The sequence below is a fragment of the Podarcis cretensis genome, assembly GCF_951804945.1.
Source record: "Podarcis cretensis genome assembly, chromosome: 5".
Taxonomy (NCBI): domain Eukaryota; kingdom Metazoa; phylum Chordata; class Lepidosauria; order Squamata; family Lacertidae; genus Podarcis; species Podarcis cretensis.
In genome coordinates, this window is record NC_137174.1 from 625,747 (window position 1) to 652,931 (window position 27,185).

A 27,185-nucleotide genomic window follows, 5' to 3' on the forward strand; every position below is an offset into this window, starting at 1 on the left:
CTCTGTTTGATGCAGAAGGTTCTAAATTCTGAGCTCTTATGAAATCATCCAGCTTGCTCTCCTTGCTCTTGGGCTGTGGGCTCACTTGTGGAGATGAGGCCAATCTCTTCTTTTTCCTGGACATTTTGGAAAGTAAGTCTTACTCTTGGAGAAGCAGCCACTGCTAATTGCTGCTGTGGGTCAGAGAACTCGACGTCCTTCTAAGATTTGAACGTTTAACAGCAACTCTGACTGATAAGTAGTTGGAAGATGAGTCCGACCGGTAATTAAAACTTTCTCTAAAACTGATGCGGAGCTCAAAGTGGTGCTTCCTCTCACGGCACCATCTTGCCTCCACCATTCTGCTCGTAGAGCACTTACGGCAAATAAAACGCAATATAATAGCCAGAAAAACAACATATTAAAAACACTGGGATGAATGCAAGTTAGTTGCTTCAATGTGACCCATGTTTAATGAGTGAAGTACCCATGGCTTGCATTGTCCAGATTGCAGTAGGAACTTACATAGCCTGCATCAAACCAATTTAACAATGTAATCTCAAACTGTGGTAGCATCACTGTAAACGCCCTGTTTGTTGTGATATTCAGGTCCAAGAAGAAGGCATCTTAGTGAATCTGTGGCTTGGTCAGGTCTTTGAATTGAATTGAAGGTCTTTGGGGTAACATGGGTGGGGGCAACACTTTAAAGTGTGACAGAAATATAAATGGAGTTATGTGTTCTGACCATCAGTTACTGCCTTCCTGGACTGATGATGGAAATAAGAAGCAGAGAAATATATATTCCACTACTGATGACACCTTAGTCCAAACCTGCAGATAACTTCTCCCAATGAAGTATAGCTTCCAGAGAGCAATAATTTCCAGGAAGCAGATAAGGAAGCCACACTCAATGGTACTGAATGGAAAAGTTCACAGGAATCAACAGAATGGCACTCCTTTCCCTCTCCCACCACCAGGATGTCCAAGGCAGTTTCCATTTCAAAACTAGGACAGAAATCAGACAGTAACAGATCCAAATAATTGGCTTCATCCAAGAATCCCTGAAGCAGACATGACAATAGGCTTGATAACAGGCTCAAGACATCCTGTGAGCATTTCTGCTTCCTACACCAAATCCACAGGAAAGTCACATAGCAATCAGAGATGATTGGGTCAACTCACTGTAGCATTTTTATAAAGATATTTACCTTAAATTCTTCCACAATAATAGCCAAGGCCTCATGGCCAGCTCTTCTCAAGTCTTCCAACTCAAGTTTATGCTTCTCCTGTAAGAAATATATAATCATACAGTCATGACAACATCTAGTCAACCCTTTATCCAGTCCACGACACAAACTAAAGTGCCATAGACTTTTCTGTTTGTGACATCGGAAACATATAACATTTATGTGTTTCTAGTTTCACTGTTTTACTATTAAGGCAGAAATACAAAAGTCAATTTAGACTTTAGGTGAAACTGCCGTTTCCATATGGTGCAGAGAGCAGACCATTTAACAGCACAAAACAACTGAGCCTGAGGGTAAGGTACTTTTAAATAAATATCAGCCATAGGAAAGGGTATTTCCAAGATTGCCATGTGTGAACCTCAGTGCTTAAAGAAGCCCCAAGAAATAACACATGCAGAAACAGAAAGAAAAGAACTATGCCTTTGGTCAAGCTAACTGTATACCATCCATGTTGACCCTATGATCTCTGCATCACCCGATTCACTATGTAGTGTATGCAGGGATCATTTGAACCATGAGGGCCAGGGTTTTTATTACATATGCACCCTTCTCCAATGGTTTGTGTAGGCATCCTTATTTCTTCTTTGTCTGGAAGTGAACACAACTTGTTTTAAATATAGACCTTAATACCTACACTAAAATGAAAATAAGCAGGTTGTTTACCAGTAACTGGTGTTCAAGAGGCTACCTGCAACCATACAACTGAGTTCTACACCTCCACAGAGCATCTCTAGAATCTTCTAAAATTTAAATTAACGATTGCTGGAGTTAGCTGCCATCATCCCTGATTGCAGGATAAAATAATAAATAAATCTGGTCTGAAATTTCTTGACCTTTTCAGTCTTTCATCAACTTTTATCATCTTCACAGCAATAAATATGAATTTAGAAGCCTATAACTACTTTTCTTATCAAGGAACCAGTACCATTGATTATTTTATTTTATCCTGTATTTTATTATGTAAACCACCCTAAGATCTCATGATGAAGGGCGTGTAAAAATCTAATAAATAATAATAAATAATCATACTTTTGTTTCCTCCTTTATTTGATATTCATAGCTTTGAGGTTGGCAACATGGTTAAAAGTAATAATTATCCATTGGTTCTGCTATTATAAAACTATAGACATTCATCCCTTAATCACTCCGCTCACTTTTGTGAAAGATGAATTCCATCGACAAGACACCTACTCTCTTCTATAGTTGGGTTACTCAAAAGCTGTACTCTTTGGACACGTTGTCAGGAAGCCTTGGAAATGAACTATGACATTTTGCAAGCCTAACAAAATATATTTCAGCACCTCTGACCTATGATAGTCCATAATTAGTATTTTAACTGAAACAGAGGTTTATTGCAGGGGTAACTTGACCAAGATGTGCCAAAAAGAATTACTGAAACCATCTCAACAGTCCTGCAAAAACAGACCTACTAACTCCTTCCCACAGTCATTCACTTGTGAAGAGCAAAAAGAGGGAGTATGCTGGGCAAAAATTGACTCAACTGGGACAAGCTGCAGCCAAAAGGAAATAATCTAACTTTTGGATCCTGTTTCTAGGTATATTGTTTCATATAGTTAGACCCCTAATGAATGCAGAGATATCTGCCAGTAACTGGCTCGTGCATTATAGCAAGATCTTTGGGGATCTATCTTTAGATCACATGCCAAAATTATCCTTGGAAGCCACAAGATTGCCTTTTTGGTCCCCCGTTACTATTTGAGGATTATTACATCCTTCAGATGGCAAAGCACCTGGAGAGGGTATGCCTCCCACAAAAATAGTTCCACACTCTCCACTGAGCTCAAAATGGCTTACATGGGAGTTATATCCAACTGAATTTTACCTGAAATTATAGAATCATAGAATCTTTGAGATGGAAGGGACCCAGTGGTCATCTAGTCCAACCCCCCTGCAATGCAGGAATCTCAGTTAAAGAATCAATGGCAGACGGCCATCCAACCTGCTTAAAAACTCCCCTCTTGTGGGAGTCTGTTCCACTGCTGAACAGCTCTTACTGTCAGAATGTTTAGTCGGAATCTCTTTTCTTGCAACTTGAAGCCATTGGTTTGAGTCCTATCCTCCAGAGCATGCTCCTTCCTCCATGTGACAGCCCTCAAGGTATTTGAAGATGGCTATCATATCTCCTCTCACACTCCTCTTTTCCAGGCTAAACAATACCCAGCTCCTTCGAGTGCTACTCATAAGGCTTAGTTTCCAGACCCTTGATCATCTTGGATGCCCTCCTCTGCACACGTTCCAGCTTGTCAACATCCATTTTAAATTGTGGTGTCCAGAATTGGACACAGAGTTCCAAGTGTGGTCTGACCAAGACAGAATAGAGTGGTACTATTACTTTCCTTGATCTAGAAACTATACTTCTGTTTATGGAGCCTAGAATAGCATTAGCCTTTTTTGCTGCTGCATCACAATGTTGACTCATGTTAAGCTTGTGGTCCACCAAGACCCCTAGATCTTTTTCACATAAACTGCTAGTAAGCCAGGTGTTCCCCATCCTATATTTGTGCATCTGTTTCCTCCTAACTGCAGAACCTTACATTTGTTCCTAATGAAATTCATATTGTTAGTTTGGGCCCGGTTCTCCAATCTGTTAAGGTCATGTTGAATGCCTGTTTGAAGGAGGCAGTGGTAAAACCACTCATTAAGAAACCTTTCCTGGATTCAGAAAACCTAACTACTGGCCAGTTGCTAATCTCCCTTTCCTGGGCAAGGTTCTGGAGCGAGTGGTCGCAGACCAGATCCAGGTGCTTTTGGAAGAAACTGATTTTGTGGATCCTTTTCAATCGGGGTTTAGGCCTGGTTTGGGAACAGAAACAGCTTTGGTCCCTCTGTCAAGAGACATACAAGGGAAACATGTCCCTGTTAATTGTTCTCGACTTCTCAGCGGCCTTTGATACCATCGACCATGGTATCCTTCTGGAGTGACTCTCCATACTAGGGGTGGGTGGCACCGCTTTGTGGTGGTTCTATTACTTGGGGAATGCTATTCAGCCCTGTGGAAACCGCAGGGCTCAATCCTATCGCCCATGTTGTTTACATGAAACCGCTGGGTGGGGTTAGCCGGAGGTTCGGAGTATGTTGTCAGCAGTATGCTGATGACACCCAGCTCTATTTCTCCTTTACATCTGCAGGTGAGGCAGTGGAAGTGCTGGACCAGTGTCCTGCCTCGGTAATGGACTGGATGAGAGCCAACAGACTGAAGCTCAATCCAGATAAGACTGAGGCACCCTAGACCAGATGGCTGGGAGGTTGCCTGCTCTTGATGGGGTTACACTTCCCCTGAAGGAGCAGGTTCGTAGCTTGGGGGTACTCCTGGATCCTTTGCTGTCGTTCGAGGCTCAGGTGGGCTCAGTGGCCCAGAGCGCCTTCCATCAGCTTCAGCTGGTGGCCCACTTACGCCCCTATCTGGACAGGGATAGCCTAGCTACGGTTGTCTGTGCTCTGGTAAACTCAGGGTTAGATTACTGCCATGCGTTCTACGTAGGGCTGCCTCTGAAGACGGTTCGGAAACTTCAGCTAGCGCAGAATTCAGCGCCCAGGTTGCTAACCAGAACAAGACGGTTTGAGCATATTATACACTAATCCTGGTCTGATTGCACTGGCTACTAAGTAGTTTCCAAGCCCAATTCAAAATGCTGGTTTTGACCTATAAAGCCTCAGGACTGCAATACTTCAAGGACCGCCTCTTTCCATATGAACCTACCCAGACCCTGAGATCATCTTCAGAGGCCCTCCTTTGTGTGCCCCCTCCTTGAGGGGTCCGGATGGTGGCAACATGAGAACGGGCCTTCTCTGCAGTGGCTCCCCATCTGTGGAATGCTCGCCTTAGGGAAGTTTGCCCAGCACCTTCATTGTACACCTTTAGGTGCCAGGCAAAAAGGTTCCTTTTTAATCAGGCCTTTGTTTGATACAATTTACATGCTATGCCATTTTAAAATGTGTGGTTGGGGGGGGGGAGAGCTATTGCGTTGTTTTTCTTTTGTGGTTTTATATCTTGATTTTATTCTGTGAACTGCCCTGAGACCCCCGGGTATAGGGCGGTAAACAAATAAATGTTGTTGTTGTTGTTTAGTCGTTTCCGACTCTTCGTGACCCCATGGACCAGGCAATTCCATGGACCCCATGGACCAGGCACGCGAGGCACTTCTGTCTTCCACTGCCTCCCGCAGTTTGGTCAAACTCATGCTGGTAGCTTCGAGAACACTATCCAACCATCTCATCCTCTGTCGTCCCCTTCTCCTTGTGCCCTCCATCTTTCCCAACATCAGGGTCTTTTCCAGGGAGTTTTCTCTTCTCATGAGGTGGCCAAAGTATTGGAGCTTCAGCTTCAGGATCTGTCCTTCCAGTGAGCACTCAGGGCTGATTTCCTTAAGAATGGAGAGGTTTGATCTTCTTGCAGTCCTGGGACTCTCAAGAGTCTCCTCCAGAACCATAATTCAAAAGCATCAATTCTTCGGCTATCAGCCTTCTTTATTGTCCAGCTTTCACTTCCATACATCATTACTGGGAAAACCATAGCTCTGCTTTTTAAGATGCTTTCTAGGTTTGTCATTGCTTTTCTCCCAAGTAGCAGGCGTCTTTTAATTTCGTGACTGCTGTCACCATCTGCAGTGATCATGGAGCCCAAGAAAGTAAAATCTCTCACTGCCTCCATTTCTTCCCCTTCTATTTGCCAGGAGGTGATGGGACCAGTGGCCATGATCTTGGGTTTTTTGATGTTGAGCTTCAGACCATATTTTGTGCTTTCCTCTTCCACCCTCAATAAAAGGTTCTTTAATTCCTCCTCACTTTCTGCCATCAAGGTTGTGTCATCTGCATATCTGAGGTTGTTGATATTTCTTCCGGCAATCTTAATTCCGGCTTGGGATTCATCCAGCCCAGCTTTTCGCATGATGAATTCTGCATATAAGTTAAATAATCAGGGAGACAACATACAGCCTTGTCGTACTCCTTTCCCAATTTTGAACCAATCAGTTGTTCCATATCCAGTTCTAACTGTAGCTTCTTGTCCCACATAGAGATTTCTCAGGAGACAGATGAGGTGATCAGGCACTCCCATTTCTTTAAGAACTTGCCATAGTTTGCTGTGGTCGACACAGTCAAAGGTTTTGCATAGTCAATGAAGCAGAAGTAGATGTCTTTCTGGAACTCTCTAGCTTTCTCCATAATCCAGCGCATGTTTGCAGTTTGGTCTCTGGTTCCTCTGCCTCTTCTAAATTCAGCTTGCACTTCTGGGAGTTCTCAGTCCACATGCTGCTTGAGCCTGCCTTGTAGAATTTTAAGCATAACCTTGCTAGTGTGTGAAATGAGTGCAATTGTGCGGTAGTTGGAGCATTCTTTGGCACTGCCCTTCTTTGGCATTGGGATGTAGACTGATCTTCTCCAATCCTCTGGCCACTGCTGAGTTTTCCAAACTTGCTGGCATATTGAGTGTAGCACCTTAACAGCATCATCTTTTAAAATTTTAAATAGTTCAGCTGGAATACCATCACTTCCACTGGCCTTGTTATTTGTAGTGCTTTCTAAGGCCCATTTGACTTCACTTTCCAGGATGTCTGGCTCAAGGTCAGCAACCACACTACCTGGGGTGCACGAGACATCCATTTCTTTCTGGTATAATTCCTCTGTGTATTCTTGCCACCTCTTCTTGATGTCTTCTGCTTCTGTTAGGTCCTTACCACTTTTGTCCTTTATTATGGTAATCTTTGTGCGAAATATTCCTTTCATATCTCCAATTTTCTTGAACAGATCTCTGGTTCTTCCCATTCTGTTGTTTTCCTCTATTTCTTGCATTGCTCGTTTAAGAAGGTCTTCTTGTCTCTCCTTGCTATTTTTTTGGAAATCTGCATTCAATTTCCTGTATCTTTCACTATCTCCCTCGCATTTTGCTTGCCTTCTCTCCTCCGCTGGACAGCCACTTTGCTTTCTTGCATTTCCTTTTCATTGGGATGGTTTTCGTTGCTGCCTCCTATATAATGTTGCGAGCCTCCACCCATAGTTCTTCAGGCACTCTGTCCAGCAAATCTAAATCCTTAAACCTGTTCCTCACTTCCACTGTGTATTCATAAAGGATTTGGTTTAGACTGTATCTTACCGGCCCAGTGGTTTTTCCTACTTTCTTCAGTTTAAGCTTGAATTTTGCTATAAGAAGCTGATGATCTGAGCCACAGTCAGCTCCAGGTCTTGTTTTTGCTGACTGTATAGAGCTTCTCCATCTTTGGCTGCAGAGAATATAATCAATCTGATTTCGATACTGCCCATCTGGTGATGTCCATGTGTAGAGTCGTCTCTTGTGTTGTTGGAAAAGCTTGTTCTCTTGACAGAACTCTATTAGCCTTTGCCCTGCTTCATTTTGATCTCCAAGGCCAAACTTGCCAGTTGTTCCTTTTATCTCTTGATTCCCTTCTTTAGCTTTCCAATCCCCTATAATGAGAAGAACATCCTTCTTTGGTGTCACATCTATAAGGTCTTGTAAGTCTTCATAGAATTGGTCAATTTAAGTTTCTTCAGCACCAGTACTTGGTGCGTAACCTAGGATTACTGTGATGTTAAAAGGTCTGCCTTGGATTCGTATTGAGATCATTCTATCATTTTTGAGATTGCATCCCAGTACTGCTTTCACCACTCTTTTGTTGACTATGAGGGCCACACCATTTCTTTTACGGGTTTCTTGCCCACAGTAGTAGATATGATGGTCATGCAAACTGAATTCGCCCATTCCCATCCATTTTAGTTCACCGATGCCCAGGATGTCAATATTTATTCTTGCCATCTCATTTTTGACCACATCCAACTTACCCAGGTTCATGGTTCTTACATTCCAGGTTCCTATGCAATATTTTTCTTTACAGCATTGGACTTTCCTTTTGCTTCCAGGCATATCCGCAACTGAGCGTCCTTTTAGCTTTGGCCCAGCCGCTTCATCAGCTCTGGATCTACTTGTACTTGTCCTTCGCTCTTCCTCAGTAGCATGTTGGACGCCTTCCGACCTGAGGGGCTCATCTTCCAGCGTCATAATTTTTATATGTTGTCTTTGTCCATGGAGTTTTCTTGGCAGGGATACTGGAGTGGCTTGCCGGTTCCTCCTCCAGGTGGATCACATTTGGTCAAAACTCTCCACTATGACCTGTTCATCTTGGGTGCCCTACTCGGCATAGTTCATAGCTTCTCTGAGTTCTTCAAGCCCCTTCGCCACGGCAAGGCAGTGATCCATGAAGGGGAAATAAATAAATAGATAGATCTGATTTTGTCTTCTGCAGCATTAGCTACCCCTCCCAGTTTGGTTTCATCTGCAAATCTGGAAAGCATCCTCTCAATTCCTTCATCCAAGTCATTTATAAAGATGTTGAACAACAACGGGCCCAGGACAGAACCCTGCGGCACCCCACTTGTCACTTTTTCCCAGGATGACGAGGAACTGTTAATGAGTGCTCTTTGGGTTCAGTCAGTCAACCAGCTACAAATCCACCTAACAGTTACCTCGTTCAACCCACATTTTACCAGCTTCACAAGAATATCATGGGGACTTTGTTAAAAGCCTTACTGAAATCAAAAATACACTATCTCCACAGCATTTCCCTGATCCACCAAGTTTGTAATTCCATCACAAAAAGAAAATAGACTGGTCTAGCATGACTTGTTTTTGAAAAACGCATGCTGGATCTTAGTAATCACAGCATCCTTTTCAAATGCTCACAGCTCAACTGCTAAATTATCTGTTCTAGGACCTTCCCTGATGATGTGAAGCTCACTGGTCAGTAGTTACCTGGTCTTCCTTTACCCCCTTTTTGAAGATGAGGACAACATTTGCCCGCCTCCAGTCTGTAGGGACCTCACCTGTTCTCCAAGAATTCTCAAAGATAATAGACAAAGGCTCTGAAATTACATCTGCAAGCTCCTTTAGTACCCTTGGGATGCAGCTCATCAGACCCTGGAGATTCGAATCCATTTAAAGCAGCTAGGTGTTCCCTCACTACCTCTTTTCCTATCTTGGGCTACAGCTCCCTCCTTATGTCACTTATTCTGTTATCACCAGGTTGGGCATCACTTTCCTTCTGGGTGAAGACAGAGGTAAAGTAGGTGTTGAGAAGTTCTGCCTTTTCTCTGTCATCCAATAGCATTTTTCCATCTTCCCCACACAGAGGACCTACCACCTGCTTGTTTTTCCTCTTACTTTGGACATAGCCAAATGAACTTTTTTTAAAACCTCTCTTTCAAGCCTGAGCTCATTCTGAGCTTTTGCCGGCCTGACCTTCCCCCTGTTGGCTACTCGTTGGCTCCTCCTCTGTGATTTCCTCTTTCTTCCATTTCTTATACATGCCCTTCTTAACCCTCAGCTCATCTGTAAGCTCCTTATGCAGCCACACCAGCTTTCTTTGACGCCTCTCACTTTTCTTTCTTGTTGGTATTGCCTGCATTTGTGCCTTCAATATTTCTCCTTCTAGAAACTCCCATCCTTCTTGGACTCCCTTCACACTGAGTATTTCTGACCATGGGATCACACCCAGTAGCTCCTTCCGCTTTTCAAAATTGGCCTTCTTAAAGTCCAGAGTGCATGTCCGACTACACTCGGTTTCTCCTTGCCTCTGTATCCTGAAACCCAGGAGAACATGATCACTTCCTCCCAAGTTTCCAAGCACTTCCACTTCAGCAATCAGTTCCTCCCTACTGGTGAGGACCAGGTCCAAGACAGACAATCCTCTTGTTGGTTCTTCCACCTTCTGAGAAATGAAATTGTCAGTGAGGCAATGGAGGAATTTATCAGACCTTACACTCTTGGCAGAGTCTGAGTCCCAACAGATATCGGGGAAGTTTAAGTCCCCCATGATTACTATTTCTCTCCTTTTTGAATGCTCTAATAAGACATCATCTAAGTCTTCAGTCTGGCTTGGTGGTCTATAGCAGACACCCACAGTAAGGTCATTGTCGTTTCTCTCCCCTGCATTTTTTACCCATATGCTCTCAATCAGCTTTTCATGCTCCAGGTTATGGATTTCTTCACAAGTGTACTCCTCTCCCCTTCCTGTTTGGTCTATCTCTTTTGAACAGGTTATACCCCTCAATTCCTTAATGAACCTATTTAACAAACCTAAGTAAGGCATGCCCACTGTCTATGGGCCCATGAATACGATTATTCCCCTTCCTCCCATTGTTCCCCTTCCTCCCATTTTATCTTCACAATAATCCCTTGAGATAGGCTAGACTAGAGACTGTGACTGACCCAAGGTTACCCAATGAGTTTCATGGCTGAGTTGAATCCTGGTCTTCCATAATGTAGGTCTAACATTCTTACCACTACACCACACTGTGGAGAAACTATGCTATGAAAACAAAATTTGCTATGAAAATTGAATAAAAATGTTAGCCGGAAAACATGGATGTTTAAGAATTTCTCCAGGAAGTCAATAATGAGGACAGACGCACCTCTTGAAGGAGGGCATTCCACACAGGAAACTGCCACTGGAAAGGCCCTATCACAGCTCAATGGCAACGGGACAGCCCCTGGTGGCAGCACCACCACCACCACCACCAAGACCTCAGCTGCCAATCACACTTTCTGAGATGCTTGATCTTGCAGGAAGTGCTCTTTTAGGTACTTTGGTTCCATTCCATGAATTGGGCTCAATAGCTCAACGGCAGCCAGTGCAGTGCTTTAAGGACTGGTGACATACTTTCCCATCAGGCTGTCCCACTTTTATCAGCCTAGCAGCCACGTTTTGAAATAGCTGCAGCCTCCAGTCTGTCTTCAAGAACAGTCCCATATGCAGCGCATTACATAAGTCCCGACAGGTCACCAGAGCTGGACAAAGCTGGGTAAAGTCAGGGCCCTCAAGGTCTATGTTAATACACAAGAGAGCAGGCACCTCAACCTCATTCAGGTCATCACCTTGCTTCATGTGATGCTCCTAAATGAAGTTAGGTTGACAGAGCCCAGGAGCAAAACCTATTAGTAGTGAAACCAACTTTTATGAAATGTTTTCTCCAGAAAAAAATGAGATGGCACACCAATATGCTGCTTCAGGCTTCATTTGTTTGGTAAAGACTGGTTTTATATTTTAAGCTATTTTGTAAACCTCATTATATACCATTTCAAAACTACAGTGCTAAATTGTTTATGGTGCCAAGGTTTTTGCTGAAATACATCAATAACAATTAAAAATCTTAGCCAAAGTATTTTTGAAAAAGCTAATTCAATTATTTTATCTTTCAGATTTAGTTTGATTTTTTTCAATGCTTATTAACTGTTTCTGCTGCTACTGTGCTTTTTTCCAGACAAGACAACATTTTTATTAACCTTTCTGCTGCTATTAGTATTTATTGAATTGCTGACTTTTGTTTGTACGATGATTTTTCTTCTATGAACCAGTTTAAGTTTCTCTCTTTTAAAGTAGAATACAAATTTATTATTATTGTTGTTGTTAGTTAAATATAACTGACGAATTGTAGTGACTAGGTAAAACACTCTTTCATTATGACATGGAAATAAAATGTCTGGTTAAGGTCTCAGGGTCCATAACTGCCAGCATATGAATTAGAATCATAGAATCATAGAATCATAGAGTTGGAAGAGACCACAAGGGCCATCGAGTCCAACCCCCTGCCAAGCAGGAAACACCATCAGAGCACTCCTGACATATGGTTGTCAAGCCTCTGCTTAAAGACCTCCAAAGAAGGAGACTCCACCACACTCCTTGGCAGCAAATCCCACTGTCAAACAGCTCTTACTGTCAGGAAGTTCTTCCTAATGTTTAGGTGGAATCTTCTTTCTTGTAGTTTGGAACCATTGCTCCGTGTCCGCTTCTCTGGAGCAGCAGAAAACAACCTTTCTCCCTCCTCTATGTGACATCCTTTTATATATTTGAACATGGCTATCATATCACCCCTTAACCTCCTCTTCTCCAGGCTAAACATGCCCAGCTCCCTTAGCCGTTCCTCATAAGGCATCGTTTCCAGGCCTTTGACCATTTTGGTTGCCCTCCTCTGGACACGTTCCAGTTTGTCAGTGTCCTTCTTGAACTGTGGTGCCCAGAACTGGACACAGTACTCCAGGTGAGGTCTGACCAGAGCAGAATACAGTGGCACTATTACTTCCCTTGATCTAGATGCTATACTCCTATTGATGCAGCCCAGAATTGCATTGGCTTTTTTAGCTGCCGCATCACACTGTTGGCTCATGTCAAGTTTGTGGTCAACCAAGATTCCTAGATCCTTTTGACATGTACTGCTCTCAAGCCAGGTGTCTCCCATCTTGTATTTGTGCCTCTCATTTTTTTTGCCCAAGTGCAATACTTTACATTTCTCCCTGTTAAAATTCATCTTGTTTGTTTTGGCCCAGTTCTCTAATCGGTCAAGGTCGTTTTGAAGTGTGATCCTGTCCTCTGGGGTGTTAGCCACCCCTCCCAGTTTGGTGTCATCTGCAAATTTGATCAGGATGCCCTTGAGTCCATCATCCAAGTCATTGATAAAGATGTTGAATAAGACCGGGCCCAAGACAGAACCCTGTGGCACCCCACTAGTCACTCTTCTCCAGGATGAAGAGGAACCATTGATGAGCACCCTTTGGCTTCGGTCAGTCAGTCAGTTACAAATCCACTGAGTGGTAGCATAGTCAAGTCCACATTTTACCAGCTTCTTTACAAGAATATCATGGGGCACCTTGTCAAATGCCTTGCTGAAATCAAAGTAGGCTACATCCACTGCGTTCCCTTCATCTACCAGGCTTGTAATTCTGTCAAAAAACGAGATCAGGTTAGTCTGACATGACTTATTTTTCAGAAATCCATGCTGACTATTGGTGATCACAGTATTCCTTTCTAGGTGCTCACAGACTGTTTGCTTAATGATCTGCTCCAGAATCTTCCCTGGTATTGATGTCAGACTGCCTGGGCAGTAATTATTTGGGTCCTCTCTTTTCCCCTTTTTGAAAATAGGGACAACATTTGCCCTCCTCCAGTCTGCCGAGACTTCGCCTGTTCTCCAGGAATTCTCAAAGATGACTGCCAGTGGTTCTGAGATCACATCTGCCAGTTCTTTTAATACTCTTGGATGCAGTTCATCTGGCCCTGGAGACTTGAATACAGTGGTGCCCCGCAAGACGAATGTCTCGCAAGACGGAAAACCCGCTAGACGAAAGGGTTTTCCGTTTTGGAGGTGCTTCGCAAAACGAATTTCCTATGGGCTTGCTTTGCAAGATGAAAATGTCTTGCGAGTTCCTGTGGGGTTTTTTTTCCTTTCCCCCCCTTTTTCTAAGCCGCTAAGCAGCTTATCTGCTTATCCGCTAAGCTGCTAAAAGCCGCTAATAGCCCTAATCCGCTAAACCGTCATTGGGCTTGCTTCGCAAGACGAAAAAACCGCTAGACGAAGAGACTCGCGGAACGGATTAATTTCGTCTTGCGAGGCACCACTGTACATCTAGACTAGCCAAGTATTCTCGTACTATCTCCTTAGTTATTCTGGGCTGTGTTTCCTCTGCTGAATCATTTGCTCCAAATTCTTCAGGTCGGACATTGTTTTCTTTATCGGAGAAGACTGAGGCAAAGAAGGCATTGAGGAGTTCAGCCCTTTCTGTGTCCCCTGTTTGCATTTCACCATCTTCTCCTCTGAGTGACCCCACGGTTTCTTGGTTCTTCCTTTTGCTACGAACATACCCATAAAAGCCTTTTTTGTTGCTTTTAACCTCTCTAGCAAGCCTGAGTTCATTCTGTGCTTTAGCTTTTCTGACTTTGTGTCTACACGTGCCGGCTATTTGTTTGAATTCCTCTGTGGTGGTTTCTCCCCTTTTCCATTTTTTGTACACATCCTTTTTTAATCTTAACTCAGTTAAAAGTTCTTTAGATAGCCACCCCAGCTTCTTTAGGCACCTTCCATGTTTCCGTCTCATTGGTATTGCCTGAAGTTGTGCTTTTACTATCTCCCTCTTAACAAACTCCCAGCCATCATGAACTCCATTTCCTTTTAGTATTACTGTCCATGGGATCTCACCCAGAACTTCCCTACATTTTATGAAGTCGGCTTTCTTAAAGTCAAGAAATTGAGTCCTAGTATGCTTGGCTGCTCCTTTCCGCTGTATAGTAAACTTCAGAAGAGCATGATCACTCGCGCCTAATGATCCTTCCACTTCTACCCCACTAACCAGGTCATCAACATTGGTTAGAACCAGATCTAAAATGGCTGTTCCTCTTGTTGCTTCTCCCACTTTCTGGACAACGAAGTTGTCTGCAAGGCCAGTGAGGAATCTGTTTGACCTTATGCTCTTGGCTGAGTTTGACATCCAACAAGTAATTGAAGTCCCCCATTACTACTATCTCCCTTCCTTTTGCATGCTTCTGTTCCAGGAAGGCATCATCTATGTCCTCCGTTTGGCTTGGGGATCTATAGTAAACTCCCACAATGAGGTCACTGTTATTCTTCTCTCCCTTAATTTTGACCCAAATGCTCTCACTTTGGCTTTGAGGTTCTAAATCTTGGATCTCTTCACAGGTATACACATCCCTGACATATAACGCCACTCCTCCTCCTTTCTTGTCTGGTCTGTTTCTCTGAATTACTGTGTCATACAGCTAATCATTAACATCAAAAGTCACGTTTTCCTTTACCTGGGAAAGCTGGTATTAATGCAATGAGTTTGACAGTGATTATGAGTACAAACATTACATTTATTTACATTAGTCAGATATCATTTTATTACTGCATATTTAAGGACACAGATTAACTAACACTATATACAAATAATATATATTCTCTTAAAATATCTTTTAATTTTTGAAAAACCTAATTTATTTTAAAGACCAACTAAGTTAGTTCTTGGTATGAGCTTTCGTGTGCATGCACACTTCTTCAGATACACACATTCTTCAGATGTGTGTATCTGAAGAAGTGTGCATGCACACGAAAGCTGATACCAAGAACTAACTTAGTTGGTCTTTAAGGTGCTACTGGAAGGAATTTTTTTATTTTGTTTTGACTATGGCAGACCAACACGGCTACCTATCTGTAACTAATTTATTTTGTTTTTTAAGACACAATTTAATTTTATCCACCCAGATTCCATCTCTAACTGTCCTTTGAAATAATTGCTTCCAACTTGAAACTGTTAATATCCAAATGTTTATGGAAGCATAAATAACCTTCTAAACTTAGAAGAATGACTCAGAATGCTACTGAACATTCAAGTGTCTAGACACCTAATGCTTTAGCTGCTATTCAATAACCAAAGCCTGGAAGAAACGGAGTCCTGGCCATATCCTTTGTAATACAGTAGCATTAGATCTTGAAGTCAGACTACATTTACTGGAAGGCTCATCTTCATTTCAACAGAGATGGAACTGCTCTTTTAAAATTGGTGGGTGTCATGTTCTGCTCATTTCTAGGAGTCCACTTTTAAACAGGGGTAGGTAGTTACCACTGTCCCCTTACTGTAACTCCTCCAAGACAGGGGACCCCATTCTGCTGAGGAACCTGTTCAATAAAAGGCAGCTCTCCGTTGGGAATGAAGAATTCAAATTCCCCAGGATTCAATTAAATTCTGACTAGTAATGTTGCAAAATGTCTAGGCAAATGGAATATTTGAACTACACTATTACAGCAGTTTAGAGTATTAAACTAAGAACGGTATTTCACATTGCACTTTAGGGAAGAAATAAAAGATAGTCCTAATACTCACTGCCATTATCACCACAAGTAAGGTTTTCTAGATGCTCAACAAAGTTTCACATAAAGTTTTCTAGATGTTGCACATCATTGCCCCCACAAACAAGTCTACAATCTAATACAAGTAACTCACAACTTATGCACGTTTAACATGTACAATTTCAGTTTTATGCAACTGAAGGCAAGACAGTTGAAATTACACCAATTAAAGGCACAGAAGCTCTTTTTGTGCAGGGTTTTCCTGCAGAGTAAAGAGCTTTTACAGTAAGCTCTCAGACTTCCCTACTACATTCTGGGAGGCTCTCATGAGATCTCGCTGGAACTTGGATCTCACAAGGGCCTCCCAGAGCCCAGTGAGCAAGGAAGAGAGCTTAAAAGTTCTCTGCTTTGCTTGGTGGACAAGACTCTTTTGACATGATGGCTTTGGAAGATAAGATTGGGGGCAGTTCCAAAGGGGTGCAAGGGGGTAGTTTGGGAATAAATGTTTTTGTGTATAAGTGCAATCCCCAGAATATAACCCCTAAATTATTTTATTTTATTTCTATACTGTCCATCTGAGGATCACAGCATGGTTTACAATATAAAATCACAAAAATACATAACATAGTAACAAACAAAAATAATGCCCCCCCAGCCAAAATGCAAGTTACCTGTATACACAATACAACAGAAAAACAGGATAGAGATAACAGAAAAACAAGCCAGGCATTACTTTTTGTAAGGTTACATAACATGAAAACAAGCATTAAGGTTTATTCTATTTGTTCTTTAAGGCAGTGATAACGAATTCTCAGATGTGCTAATATAGATGTCTACACCACTGGCTTTAGATATTACTGCTGCTGCTCCATAGTTTGTTTATAGATAGCAAATTGAAATGACCTGGCTTGAGAACATGATCTTAAAAAAACATGATTTACATGACCCTAGAAGAGAAAAAGACAAGTGAGTCTTGACCGGGAACCGGCCCCTAAACCTACTCCCAGGCCACACCCCCGAGGGCAGCCCATTGGCCCACCAGGGGTGGGCCAAGCCCACAGTTACTTGGGGGGGGGGGGCACCCAGCCAGGTGGCCCCGCTTAGGGCCGCAAACTCTGCCCACCTGTTGGGAAGGGGTGGGTGGGAATTGCTAATGAGCAGCAAGCAGCCCTATGATTCACATGCTCCCTCTCTTCTATCCTTACACTAGAGGTTTTCAACTTTTTGGAGTCCACGGCTCCCTTAATCAACTACCTTCTTTCTGCAGTACCCCTGTGGGGCTCAGGGAGCCCAGTTATGTCACCTCCTGCCTGCAGAGCGAGCAGCCTCTCATCCTTTTTCAGACACCCTCCCTTGTGGAGCGTTACCTCAGCCTCCTCTCCCCTCTCCTTGGGTGTCCTCTAGGCAGCCGCTGCTGCCGCCTTGTCTCTGAGCTGCCCCTCCTGCCCCAAAGAGAGGTGCTTCGTCACACGGACCCACAGGGGCATGGGACTTGTCTGTCCATTCCCAACAGCAAGGGCTCATGGACTGGCTGGCTGGGCTCCCTTGCCTGCCTGCTTACTCTGAGGCCGCCTCAGCTCTTGGCAACCAGCACCATTCCCCTGCAGCGCTTGTAGCCAAGGCTGCTGCAACAAACAGTTGTGCAAGCCTTTGGGAGGCAGAGATGCGAGAGGACATCAGAGGAGGAAGGGAAGGGAAAAGGGACATAGGCCAGTGTTGCCCATAGCACCCCTGGCCATTATTTGTGGCACCCCAGGGTGCCATGGCACACTGATTGAAAATCACTGCCGTACACATTTGAGAAGAGGGGAGCAAAAGCTTCTTTTCACTTCCCAAACACCTGGAGGGCACCACATTGGTTACCCCTAGTTTAGAAAATCACCTGAAGTGAGCTAAAGTTATCTTCATGTTCCTAAAAGAAATTTCTACATAGCAAAAGTAATACTCCAAGATGAAGAACTTCAAATACTATGGAATATACAAACTGACCATTTTAAAGGCAGGAATTTTGTGAGCATTTTCATAATGGATCACATTGATCAAATCATTGCTCTTGTCCTAACATAATTCTGGGTTTTTTTTTCATATTTAGTAGGAGACCTTTATATTTAAATGAAACCTAAAAGAGGAAGAAAAGCAATGTACGCTTAGCATTTCTGAGGAAATCACTGGAAATGGATCTGATGGCTTGACACCCTCATTGCTGGATACAGCTGGGATTGAAAGATGCTAGCTGAAAGGAGCCCAGGCAGTATTAGAAAGTGTACAAATTGGAAAAAGTAAATTTTCTGCCAGTTATTGTGCCCTTTAGGATTTAAAGTCATTCCAGATACATTCTAGCATTAGGTAGTGCTATATTTATCTATTATTTTCTATGTGCTTCTTCATTAATCTACTTTGTTCAATACACAGTTTGCTGTATAAGTTGAGTTTGTGGCTCTGGGAGGTTTGGGGGGGAAATGTCACTGAATAAAACAAGGAAAGGAATTCAAAAGCACAAAGACATGCCAAAAATAAATTGAAATGTCCAGGCAGAAAAACTGAACAGAAGTGGGCATATGCATAAATGTGTTTAATCAACTAGCAAAAACAAGGCTAGAAACTAAGAAAGTACCCTTTTCCTGCTACTTTCCTCAATGCACCATATTTTCAAGCTCTTCTATGACCTGCAAAAGTTCCTGGAATTTCATCTATAAATTTAGTGGCAGGTATAATAGGTAACTTTTTAAACACCCATTTTTCATTATTAGTGTTCTGTCTCCTCTATGTCTGCACCTAAAACCAACCTAAATATTTTGTTAGAAGATGATATTTAACAGGATGTAAGTCATATTACTTTTAAAAGAAAACATACATTTTCTAATACTCTTAGCCACAGAATGTACCTACCTCCAAGATATATTTCCATGCTGTTCATATTCATGTGCACTAAACGAAACAACATTGTTCTACATTTTAAAGTTTGATTTCAAAAATTCATGGTTTTCAACTAAGGGTGGAGCTGAATACATGGGCTGATCGATGACCAAACTAGGTGTGATGGAAGCAGGTCTGCCCTGTTAACGTGCAGGTTAAGGAAGAAGACTGATTTGAAGAGCAAAAGGGGAAACACAAGTTGGTTCAAGTACTGCTTAGACCTCACCTCAGCAATTTCTCTCTCATTTTTCATCTGAAAACCAATTTTGCTCATAAAACCTGCCCTCAACCCACCCTGTTTCAGATAAGACTGAATCTGCCACTTCCAGGAACACCACCAGAAAAAGATCCTGTGAAGTAACTAGAGTTCCTGCCTCAAGAACTAGGTGGTGCTAATCCCAGATGGGCCCAAGATGACCAGAATGGAAGATCAGCCATCACTTTGTTTCTTCACACAGATGCATATATAAGGGGCTGTAAATGACAACCAAGACCCATCTCCTATGTTGATTTGCAGGTGATATGGCAGTTTTGTCATATAATCTGTTAACCTCCCTCCCAAAAGCTATGGTTAACCTCCAAGACTTTAGTATTTTGGCTGCCTACAGGATAAATTATAATAAATCTAAATCCTTATTTCTTAAATTTGACTCCAACATACAACTTGTGACATGTCATTTAACTGGAATTAAGATTTCCCTTTCTCTTCAATATATAGATGTTTATTTACCTGGGAACTTAAATGATTTACCTTAAATTATAGCCTGGTTAACAATAAGATTAATAGGGACGTAGCCTGATGAGCTAAATCCAACCTGTATTTTGAAGGAAGAACTGAATTCCTAAAAATGATGGAATTGCGTAAATTAAGTTACTTATAAAAGTATTCATATGCCACCAATACATACAATATAACACTGTGGTGTACAACAATAGAATCAGACAGAAGTTATCATTAAAATGATTGGCTGATCAAAAAATGTTAACAGTTACATAGGCCTATCTACATAAAAGTTGTTCTTGTTTCAAGTTTTACCTATCCCTATTCCTAGATCTCTGATTGCTAAATGGCAAATAGCATTTAATAATCTTGGACTGAAAAATAAACTGACTTGTAAATAGACTGGCTTGTAACTTTTTTGTACATGAAATTTTTGGGGTTTCCCACAGCTTCAGCTTTAATACAACTTTTAGCCTAAATAACTTGTGCCTATTTAGAGAGGTATTTGGTTGAAATAATAGGTAGATACAATGAAAGGCGGGGACGCAGGTGGCGCTGTGGGTTAAAGCCTCAGCGCCTAGGGCTTGCCGATCGAAAGGTCGGCGGTTCGAATCCCTGCGGCGGGGTGCGCTCCCGCTGCTCGGTCCCAGCGCCTGCCAACCTAGCAGTTCGAAAGCACCTCCGGGTGCAAGTAGATAAATAGGGACCGCTTACCAGCGGGAAGGTAAACGGCGTTTCCGTGTGCGGCTCTGGCTCGCCAGAGCAGCGATGTCACGCTGGCCACGTGACCCGGAAGTGTCTCAGGACAGCGCTGGCCCCTGGCCTCTTAAGTGAGATGGGCGCACAACCCCAGAGTCTGTCAAGACTGGCCCGTACGGGCAGGGGTACCTTTACCTTTACCTTTACAATGAAAGGCAACCTTCACTTCTCTTGGTTTCCTCCATCGCCAGCTCTGCTTTGTTGTCTTGGCCACCATGCTGGAGCACTCACAAGCGGCCTATCGCTCCATGGGCTGATTGTGAGTCATTAAACATTCCCCCAAACAAATGCTGCAGAGGCCGCTCCAAAAAAACGACTTTATAGTATTACTTTATGGGATCATTTACCTTTACCTTTTTTTACATAGGGCAACAGGTGTCAAAGCTGGTAACAAGTGGCTCTCAGACACCCATGACATCACTTCCACACAAAGAATATTTTCAATTTATTTACTGAATGAAGACATTATGTACTCAACCTTTATGGGCAAATTATGCCTAGTATGGAGCAAATGTGAAAACATGAATTTGAGTCATGTGCCCATCTAAGTCATACTCAAAGTAATCCCACTGAAATCAATGGACTTAACCATTTCATCCATAAAATTCTGTGGGCATACTCGAGGAATGATTTAGTTGCATGTAACACACAGATAGGGACGCAGGTGGCGCTGTGGGTTAAAGCCTCAGCGCCTAGGACTTGCCGATCGAAAGGTCGGCGGTTCGAATCCCTGCGGCGGGGTGCGCTCCCGCTGCTCGGTCCCAGCGCCTGCCAACCTAGCAGTTCGAAAGCACCTCCGGGTGCAAGTAGATAAATAGGGACCGCTTACCAGCGGGAAGGTAAACGGCGTTTCCGTGTGCGGCTCTGGCTCGCCAGAGCAGCGATGTCACGCTGGCCACGTGACCCGGAAGTGTCTCAGGACAGCGCTGGCCCCTGGCCTCTTAAGTGAGATGGGCGCACAACCCCAGAGTCTGTCAAGACTGGCCCGTACGGGCAGGGGTACCTTTACCTTTACCTTTACCTAACACACAGATACCAAACAACCTCTCTGGGCTTCCTTTGAATTTGTTACCACCAAATAATGGAGAGCAGCCATTGGCAAAATAATTATACGTCTGTCAGAGCTGCCTCCAGGTCCCAGCTCACAGAGGACCAACGCTAGGCTGTAGTTATGTACAAAAGTCTTTATTGAGATTCAGTCTCCATTTTAAAGCCGCAGCGTGCAGCTCTACGTCCCGACCTTAGACCGGCGAAGTCCTGTCTGAGTCTCCTCCCCCTCCACACCAGTTTAAGACTCTCGCTTTGCTCCACCTCTTCCTAAATTCCTTTCTCCTCTGGGCCCTCCTGCCCGCTAGGGTCTCATCCTTCCTGGACTCCTCTGACGCTGACCCTGACGATTCTTGCCCCTCCTTCCGGCGGGCTTTAGGACCTGGTTCCCTATCCGGGCTACCTTCTGTGCCGCTCGCCTGTACCTTTGAACTTGGCGCGCGCGCCCAGCCTGCAACTTTCCTCTTAACCGTTAACTCGCTCTCTGATGGAGGCGTGGTCCACCCTGACTCATCTTCTCTCGCTGGTGGTGCATGTGTGGGCTCTGACACCTGGAACTCCTCCCCCCCACTACGCTCTGGTGGGGAAGCTGGTCCTGATTTGCAACTGCTGCTCTGGGAGTCCCCGCTGGCCCCTTGCTTCTGGGGTGTCCCCCTTGGGTCGCCCCTTGTCCTGCCCATCGGCGCCCCCTTCTGTGAATCTTCCGATTCGCTGGAGAGGCTCATGGAATCTATCGAGCTGCTGTCATATTCTCCTACGCTGCCCTCGGATTGCTCCCCCTCGCTTTCCATCTCCTCTCCTCCCTGCGCCCCCGCTGAGTCCCTGACATCCATCCCCCCCTCGAAGCCCCCCCTTCCCCCCTCCCCCTCTTCTGGCGTGGGTTCCGGGTGCTCCAATGCTATGGGGGTGCCTGCCGGATACCGGTCTTCCCCCCTGGCATGCTGCCAGTCCGTGACGGGTACATCGACGTCGCTCTCCTCCGCTTCCATCTCGTTGCCGGCGTGCTCGAAACCAGGATCCTCCCCCAACCCGTCCATGCCCCCTTGTTCCCCCATTTCCTCTGGGTAGTCTGCGTGCCAGGGCCCTCTGAGCAGTCTCCTGCGCCACTCCTCCTCGGGTTGAGTGTCCCACCAATAAGAGCGCTCCGCACCCAAGTCTGAGACCGACCCCTCCGGCGAGGTAGTCTCTGGAACCGTCTCCTCAGCCGAGGAGAACCCCTGAAACGTACTGGCTGAGAGTGTGGGGGTGAAAAGATATTCATCAAAATAATCCTCCGGCATGGGCCTGTGTGGGAAGAGTGCGTGGAACTCGTCTTTGAGGTAGTGCTCCTCCACCGCATAGTACGGCACCCAGCTGTTGGCGCTGGCCGGGGCACCTTCCCTTGCGATGAGATATTCGACGCCCTCTTCCCCCCATCTCGAGTCCAAAATCTCCGTCACCTCGTTGAGTGGCCCCGCCCTCGGCGACCCCCCTGTCATGGGTGCATCTCTAAGCGGACTGGGAGCTGTTCCTGGCTCCTGAAACCTGTGAGGTGCCTTGTAGGGCGTTAGCACCGATCTATGAAAGACCGGGTGCATTCTGGAACCCTCCGGTAGTGTCAAACGGAAAGCCACTGGGTTGATCTGTGCCTCGACTAGGTAAGGGCCCAACTGCTTGTGTCCTAGCTTCTTCTTAGCTAAGGATCTGGCCGGCACTGCCTGGGCCGCTAACCAGACCCAGTCCCCTACCCGTATGTCCTCCCCCACTCTTCTGTGTTTGTCTGCTTGCATCTTGTATACGTGTTTTGCTAGGTCTAACTGTCTACGGAGCTGTTCATGGACCTCCTGTAACTCCTCTGCCAATGCCTCTGCTCCCTGTGGCTCCCCCTCCCCCTCTTTCTCTAAGCCCGGGAAGGTCCTGGGATGTCGCCCGTGGTTGGCAAAAAACGGTGTCACCCCCGTGGACACGTGTTGTGTGTTGTTGTAGGCAAACTCGGCCAGGGGCAGATAGTCCACCCAGGTCGAGGGCTGCTGGTTGGCGTAACATCTCAGGTACTGCTGCATGACGGCGTTGACCCTCTCCGCTTGTCCGTTGGTCTGCGGGTGTCTTGCCGACGCTAGGTTGACCTTGACGTTCAGGATTCCCATCAGCTTCCGCCAGAAACTCGAGATGAACTGGCGCCCCCTGTCGGACAGGATAGACCGTGGCAGGCCGTGCACCTTGAACACGTGGTCTATGAACAGCTTGGCTGTCTGTTCCGCTGTGGCCACCTTCGCGCAAGGAATGAAGTGCGCCATCTTGGTGAACATGTCGACTACCACGAGTACTGCTGTTTTGCCCCTCGAGCTGGGCAGGTCAGTGACAAAGTCCAAGGCTACCCTCTCCCACGGTTCGGACGGGGTCTGTAGCGGTTCTAACAGTCCCGCCGGCGGTCTGTGTACTGGCTTGGCCCTTTGGCAGGTGTCGCACCTCGTGACGTAATCCGCGACTTCTCCCCGCATCTTGGGCCACCAAAAGTCTCTGGCTACTAATTCCACTGTCTTTTCCTTGCCGAAATGTCCGGCGCTGGGTGCGTCGTGTAGCTGTTGCAGTACTGTCGCGCGGAGTTCATCTCCCGGTACGTAGATGGCCCCCTTGCGGAGGAGCAGTCCGTCGCGTATCTGGAACTCGTCGTCCTTTGCCGTGCCGCTGCGCACCTCCTCCATCTTGGAGCGCGCGAAGGAATCTGTTAGCAGCTCGCGCCGTATCGCTTCCAGGTCTACTGTGGCAGAAGCGCATGCCCACGCCTTGGGTGCGAAAATGTGTTTGGCCGCTACCGGTGCTGCTTCCTCCAGATACTGCGGCTTCCTGGATAGCGCATCAGCCATGACGTTGTTGTCTCCGGGGATATATTCTATCCTGAAGTCGAAATCCGCAAAGAACTCCGCCCAGCGGATGTGTCTCTGGTTCAGGAACCGCGCCGTGCGCCAGTACTCCAGGTTCTTATGGTCCGTGCGAACTTGCACCGTGTGTTTGGCTCCGATGAGGAAGTGCCGCCACGCCTTGAATGCTGCATGAATGGCCAGCAACTCTCTGTCCCAGATGGTGTAGTTCTGCTCCGACTTGCTGAGTTTCCTGGAGTAGAAAGCACACGGCCTCCAATCCCCTTGCGGGTCTCGCTGCAACAGGACTGCCCCCACGGCTCTGTCGGAGGCATCCGTCTCCACCCTCATGGGCTTGCTGGGGTTCACATGCAGCAGTTGTTCCTCGGAAGCAAAAAGACGCTTGAGTTTCTGAAAGGACTGCTCCGCCTGCTCCGTCCAGATGAACTTCTTCTTCTTGGAGCTGAGGGTGTCCGTGATGGCCGCCGTCTGCATAGCGAAACCCTTGATGAACTTGCGATAAAAGTTAGCAAAGCCGACAAACCTCTGGACCTCCTTCCGATTGCGCGGGCTCTTCCAGTCCAGTACTGATCGTACCTTGGCACTGTCCATGGCGATTCCCTTGTCGGACAGCTTGTAGCCCAGGAAATCCACCTCCGTCATGTCGAACTGGCATTTCTCCAGCTTGGCGTAAAGCCTGTGCTCCCGTAGTCTTTGCAGGACTTCCTTGACATCTCCCTCGTGAGCCTCCTGCGATTCCGAGATCAGAATGTCGTCCAGGAAGCAGACACACTTCTTGTAGAGGAGCCCCGCTAACACGTGATGCATGAATGCTTGGAAGCAGTGGGAGCCATTTTGTAAACCGAAGGGCATAACCCTATACTCATAGGTGCCCAAGGGCGTGAACATGGCCGTCTTCCACTCGTCGCCCTCCCGCATGCGTATAAGATTGTACGCCCCTCGTAGATCCAGCTTGGTGAAGATGCGTCCCTTCCTCACCGTCGCGAGCAAGTCGTCGATCTTGGGCATCGGGAAAGCCGTGGGCTTGGTTTTCGAATTTAAAATTCTGAAATCAACTACAAGCCTCTTCTGGGGCGTGTCCTTCTTCTTCACAAAGAACACAGGACTGCCCCCCACTGCTTTGGATTCTCGGATGAATCCCCGCTTCAAATTGTGATCTATGAACTCCCTGAGCTCTTGCAGTTCGTCTTCAGACATGGAGTACAGTTTTCCGGTCGGCAGCGTTGCCCCCGGCAGGAGGTCAATCTTGCAGTCGTAGGGTCTGTGGGGAGGCAGCTTGTCCGCTTCCTTCTCGCAGAAGACCTCCAAAAACGCCTTGTACTTGTCGGGTACCGCTTGCAGCATGCCCAGTTGTAGCTGTGGGTCATCCTCTTGCCCCTCGTCCTCCTGGTTAGTCATGATGCAATGTTCTGCGCAGTAGGAGGAGCAGAAGGTCAATTTACGCTGGTACCATGCCAATGCCGGGCTGTGCCTGTCCAACCAGCTCATGCCCAACACTATGGGCGTGTCTGACAGTTGGGTGACGTTGAAGCTGATAACTTCGCGGTGATTTCCAATACGCATCACCATTGGCGGCGTTTGCTGTACCACCTGTCCCCCCAGCAATTCTCTTCCATCGACTGTCACTACTTTCAGGGGCATCGTGGCAGGCAGGAGCGCTATGCTATGTTGCTTGATGAAATCCACCCCCATAAAGTCTGCATTGCTACCAGAGTCAATGGTAATAGGCACTTCCATGGTGAGCCCATTGGGAAGCTGGAGTGTTGCGGTGAGCTGCACCACTGGTTTGGGCGGGAGGGGGTCTGTGGGCTGTAAGATTCCTGGGGACTGCTTTACTGATTCGTCTGGCTGGGCCCCAGCGGCTCTGCTTCCAGCCAGACTTCGTCGTTTCCCTGCTGCGGTTCCCTCTGCTGAACTGCTTCTGTTACTTTTGCTGAGGCTGCATTGTGCTTGTGGAGCCTCTGGGGGCACTCTTTTGCCATATGCTGAGCACTTTCGCAGATGTAACACTTCCTGTTCCCTCTAGGAGGCTTCACCTTGGCTGCTCCTGGTGTGAGGGCTCTGGTCGCTGACTGAGCCTTGGCACCACCTATCTCCATCGGCTCCTCTCCCCCTCCCAGTGGAGGCGTGGATTGAGCGCGCGCTGAGTCTCTGGGAAAGAAAGGAGGTGCCCTTGCTGGCGTGCGTCCCCAACGCCCTTCATCTTTGCTCCAGGGACGTTCTTCCAGCCGCACCCCAATCGTCAGCGCCTTCTGGACCACTTCTTGAGTGCTCCGTGGCCTCTCCCCCCTTGCGATTTCGTCTTTCACAGCCCCGTTGAGCCCCTCCCAGAACAGGTCCCTGACGGACGCTGAGTCCTTTTCCCATCCCAGCGCGTTGACCAATGCAAAAAAGCGGGAATGATATTGCCTTACAGTGGCTCTGCCTTGTTTCAGACCGTGAATCTCTCTTCTAGCGACATCCACATCTATCTCTGATAAAAAACAAGCGTCCATCGCCTTAATGAAGGCTTTTGCGTTTTGGAGGGCTGGATCATTATCTCTCCACAGATTGCGCAACCACGCTTTAGCTTCTCCATGGAGATGCGTTAGTATGAAGCCTACTTTCTCCTGCTCATCTCTAAAGTCCTTCTCCAGCAACTTTAGCGCAAAAACTACGTCTGCTCTGAAGTTAGGATATTGCTGCAGACTCCCATCGAAATGCGACACCAGGCTCCCCCCTCTCTTCCCGAGCCCGATCCCTTCGGATTTGGCTGCCGGTGGCCCCTGTTTAGTCAACATTTCCAACCTGTTTTGCAGATCCTTGCAGACAGCATCTGATTCCTCTTCTCTCCTCCTTGCCGCTCGTATTTCTGCGTTAAGTTGTACCACTGCTTCTTGCAAAGCTGCCAGTCGTTCTTCTGTAGTCATCTTGTGCTGCTTTTGTGAGCTCGCGAAGCACCAATCTTCGCCCCTCGCTGCTTCCTCTCACGTTGCGAGGTTCTTTGAAATTGGAGACAGGACTTACTGT

The 27,185-nt window shown here is 45.9% G+C and overlaps 1 protein-coding gene across 21 annotated transcripts in view; it reads right to left on the reverse strand.

Moving 5' to 3' along the window:
- CCDC91 (coiled-coil domain containing 91) overlaps positions 1–27,185 on the reverse strand; it is a 185,715-nt gene that overhangs the window by 109,155 nt on the left and 49,375 nt on the right. For all 21 annotated transcript variants that reach the window (XM_079975262.1, XM_079975244.1, XM_079975252.1 and 18 more), the window contains one exon: positions 1,188–1,265. In XM_079975262.1, coding sequence (XP_079831388.1) covers positions 1,188–1,265 — 78 coding nt within the window. The remainder of the gene's footprint in view (positions 1–1,187; positions 1,266–27,185) is intronic.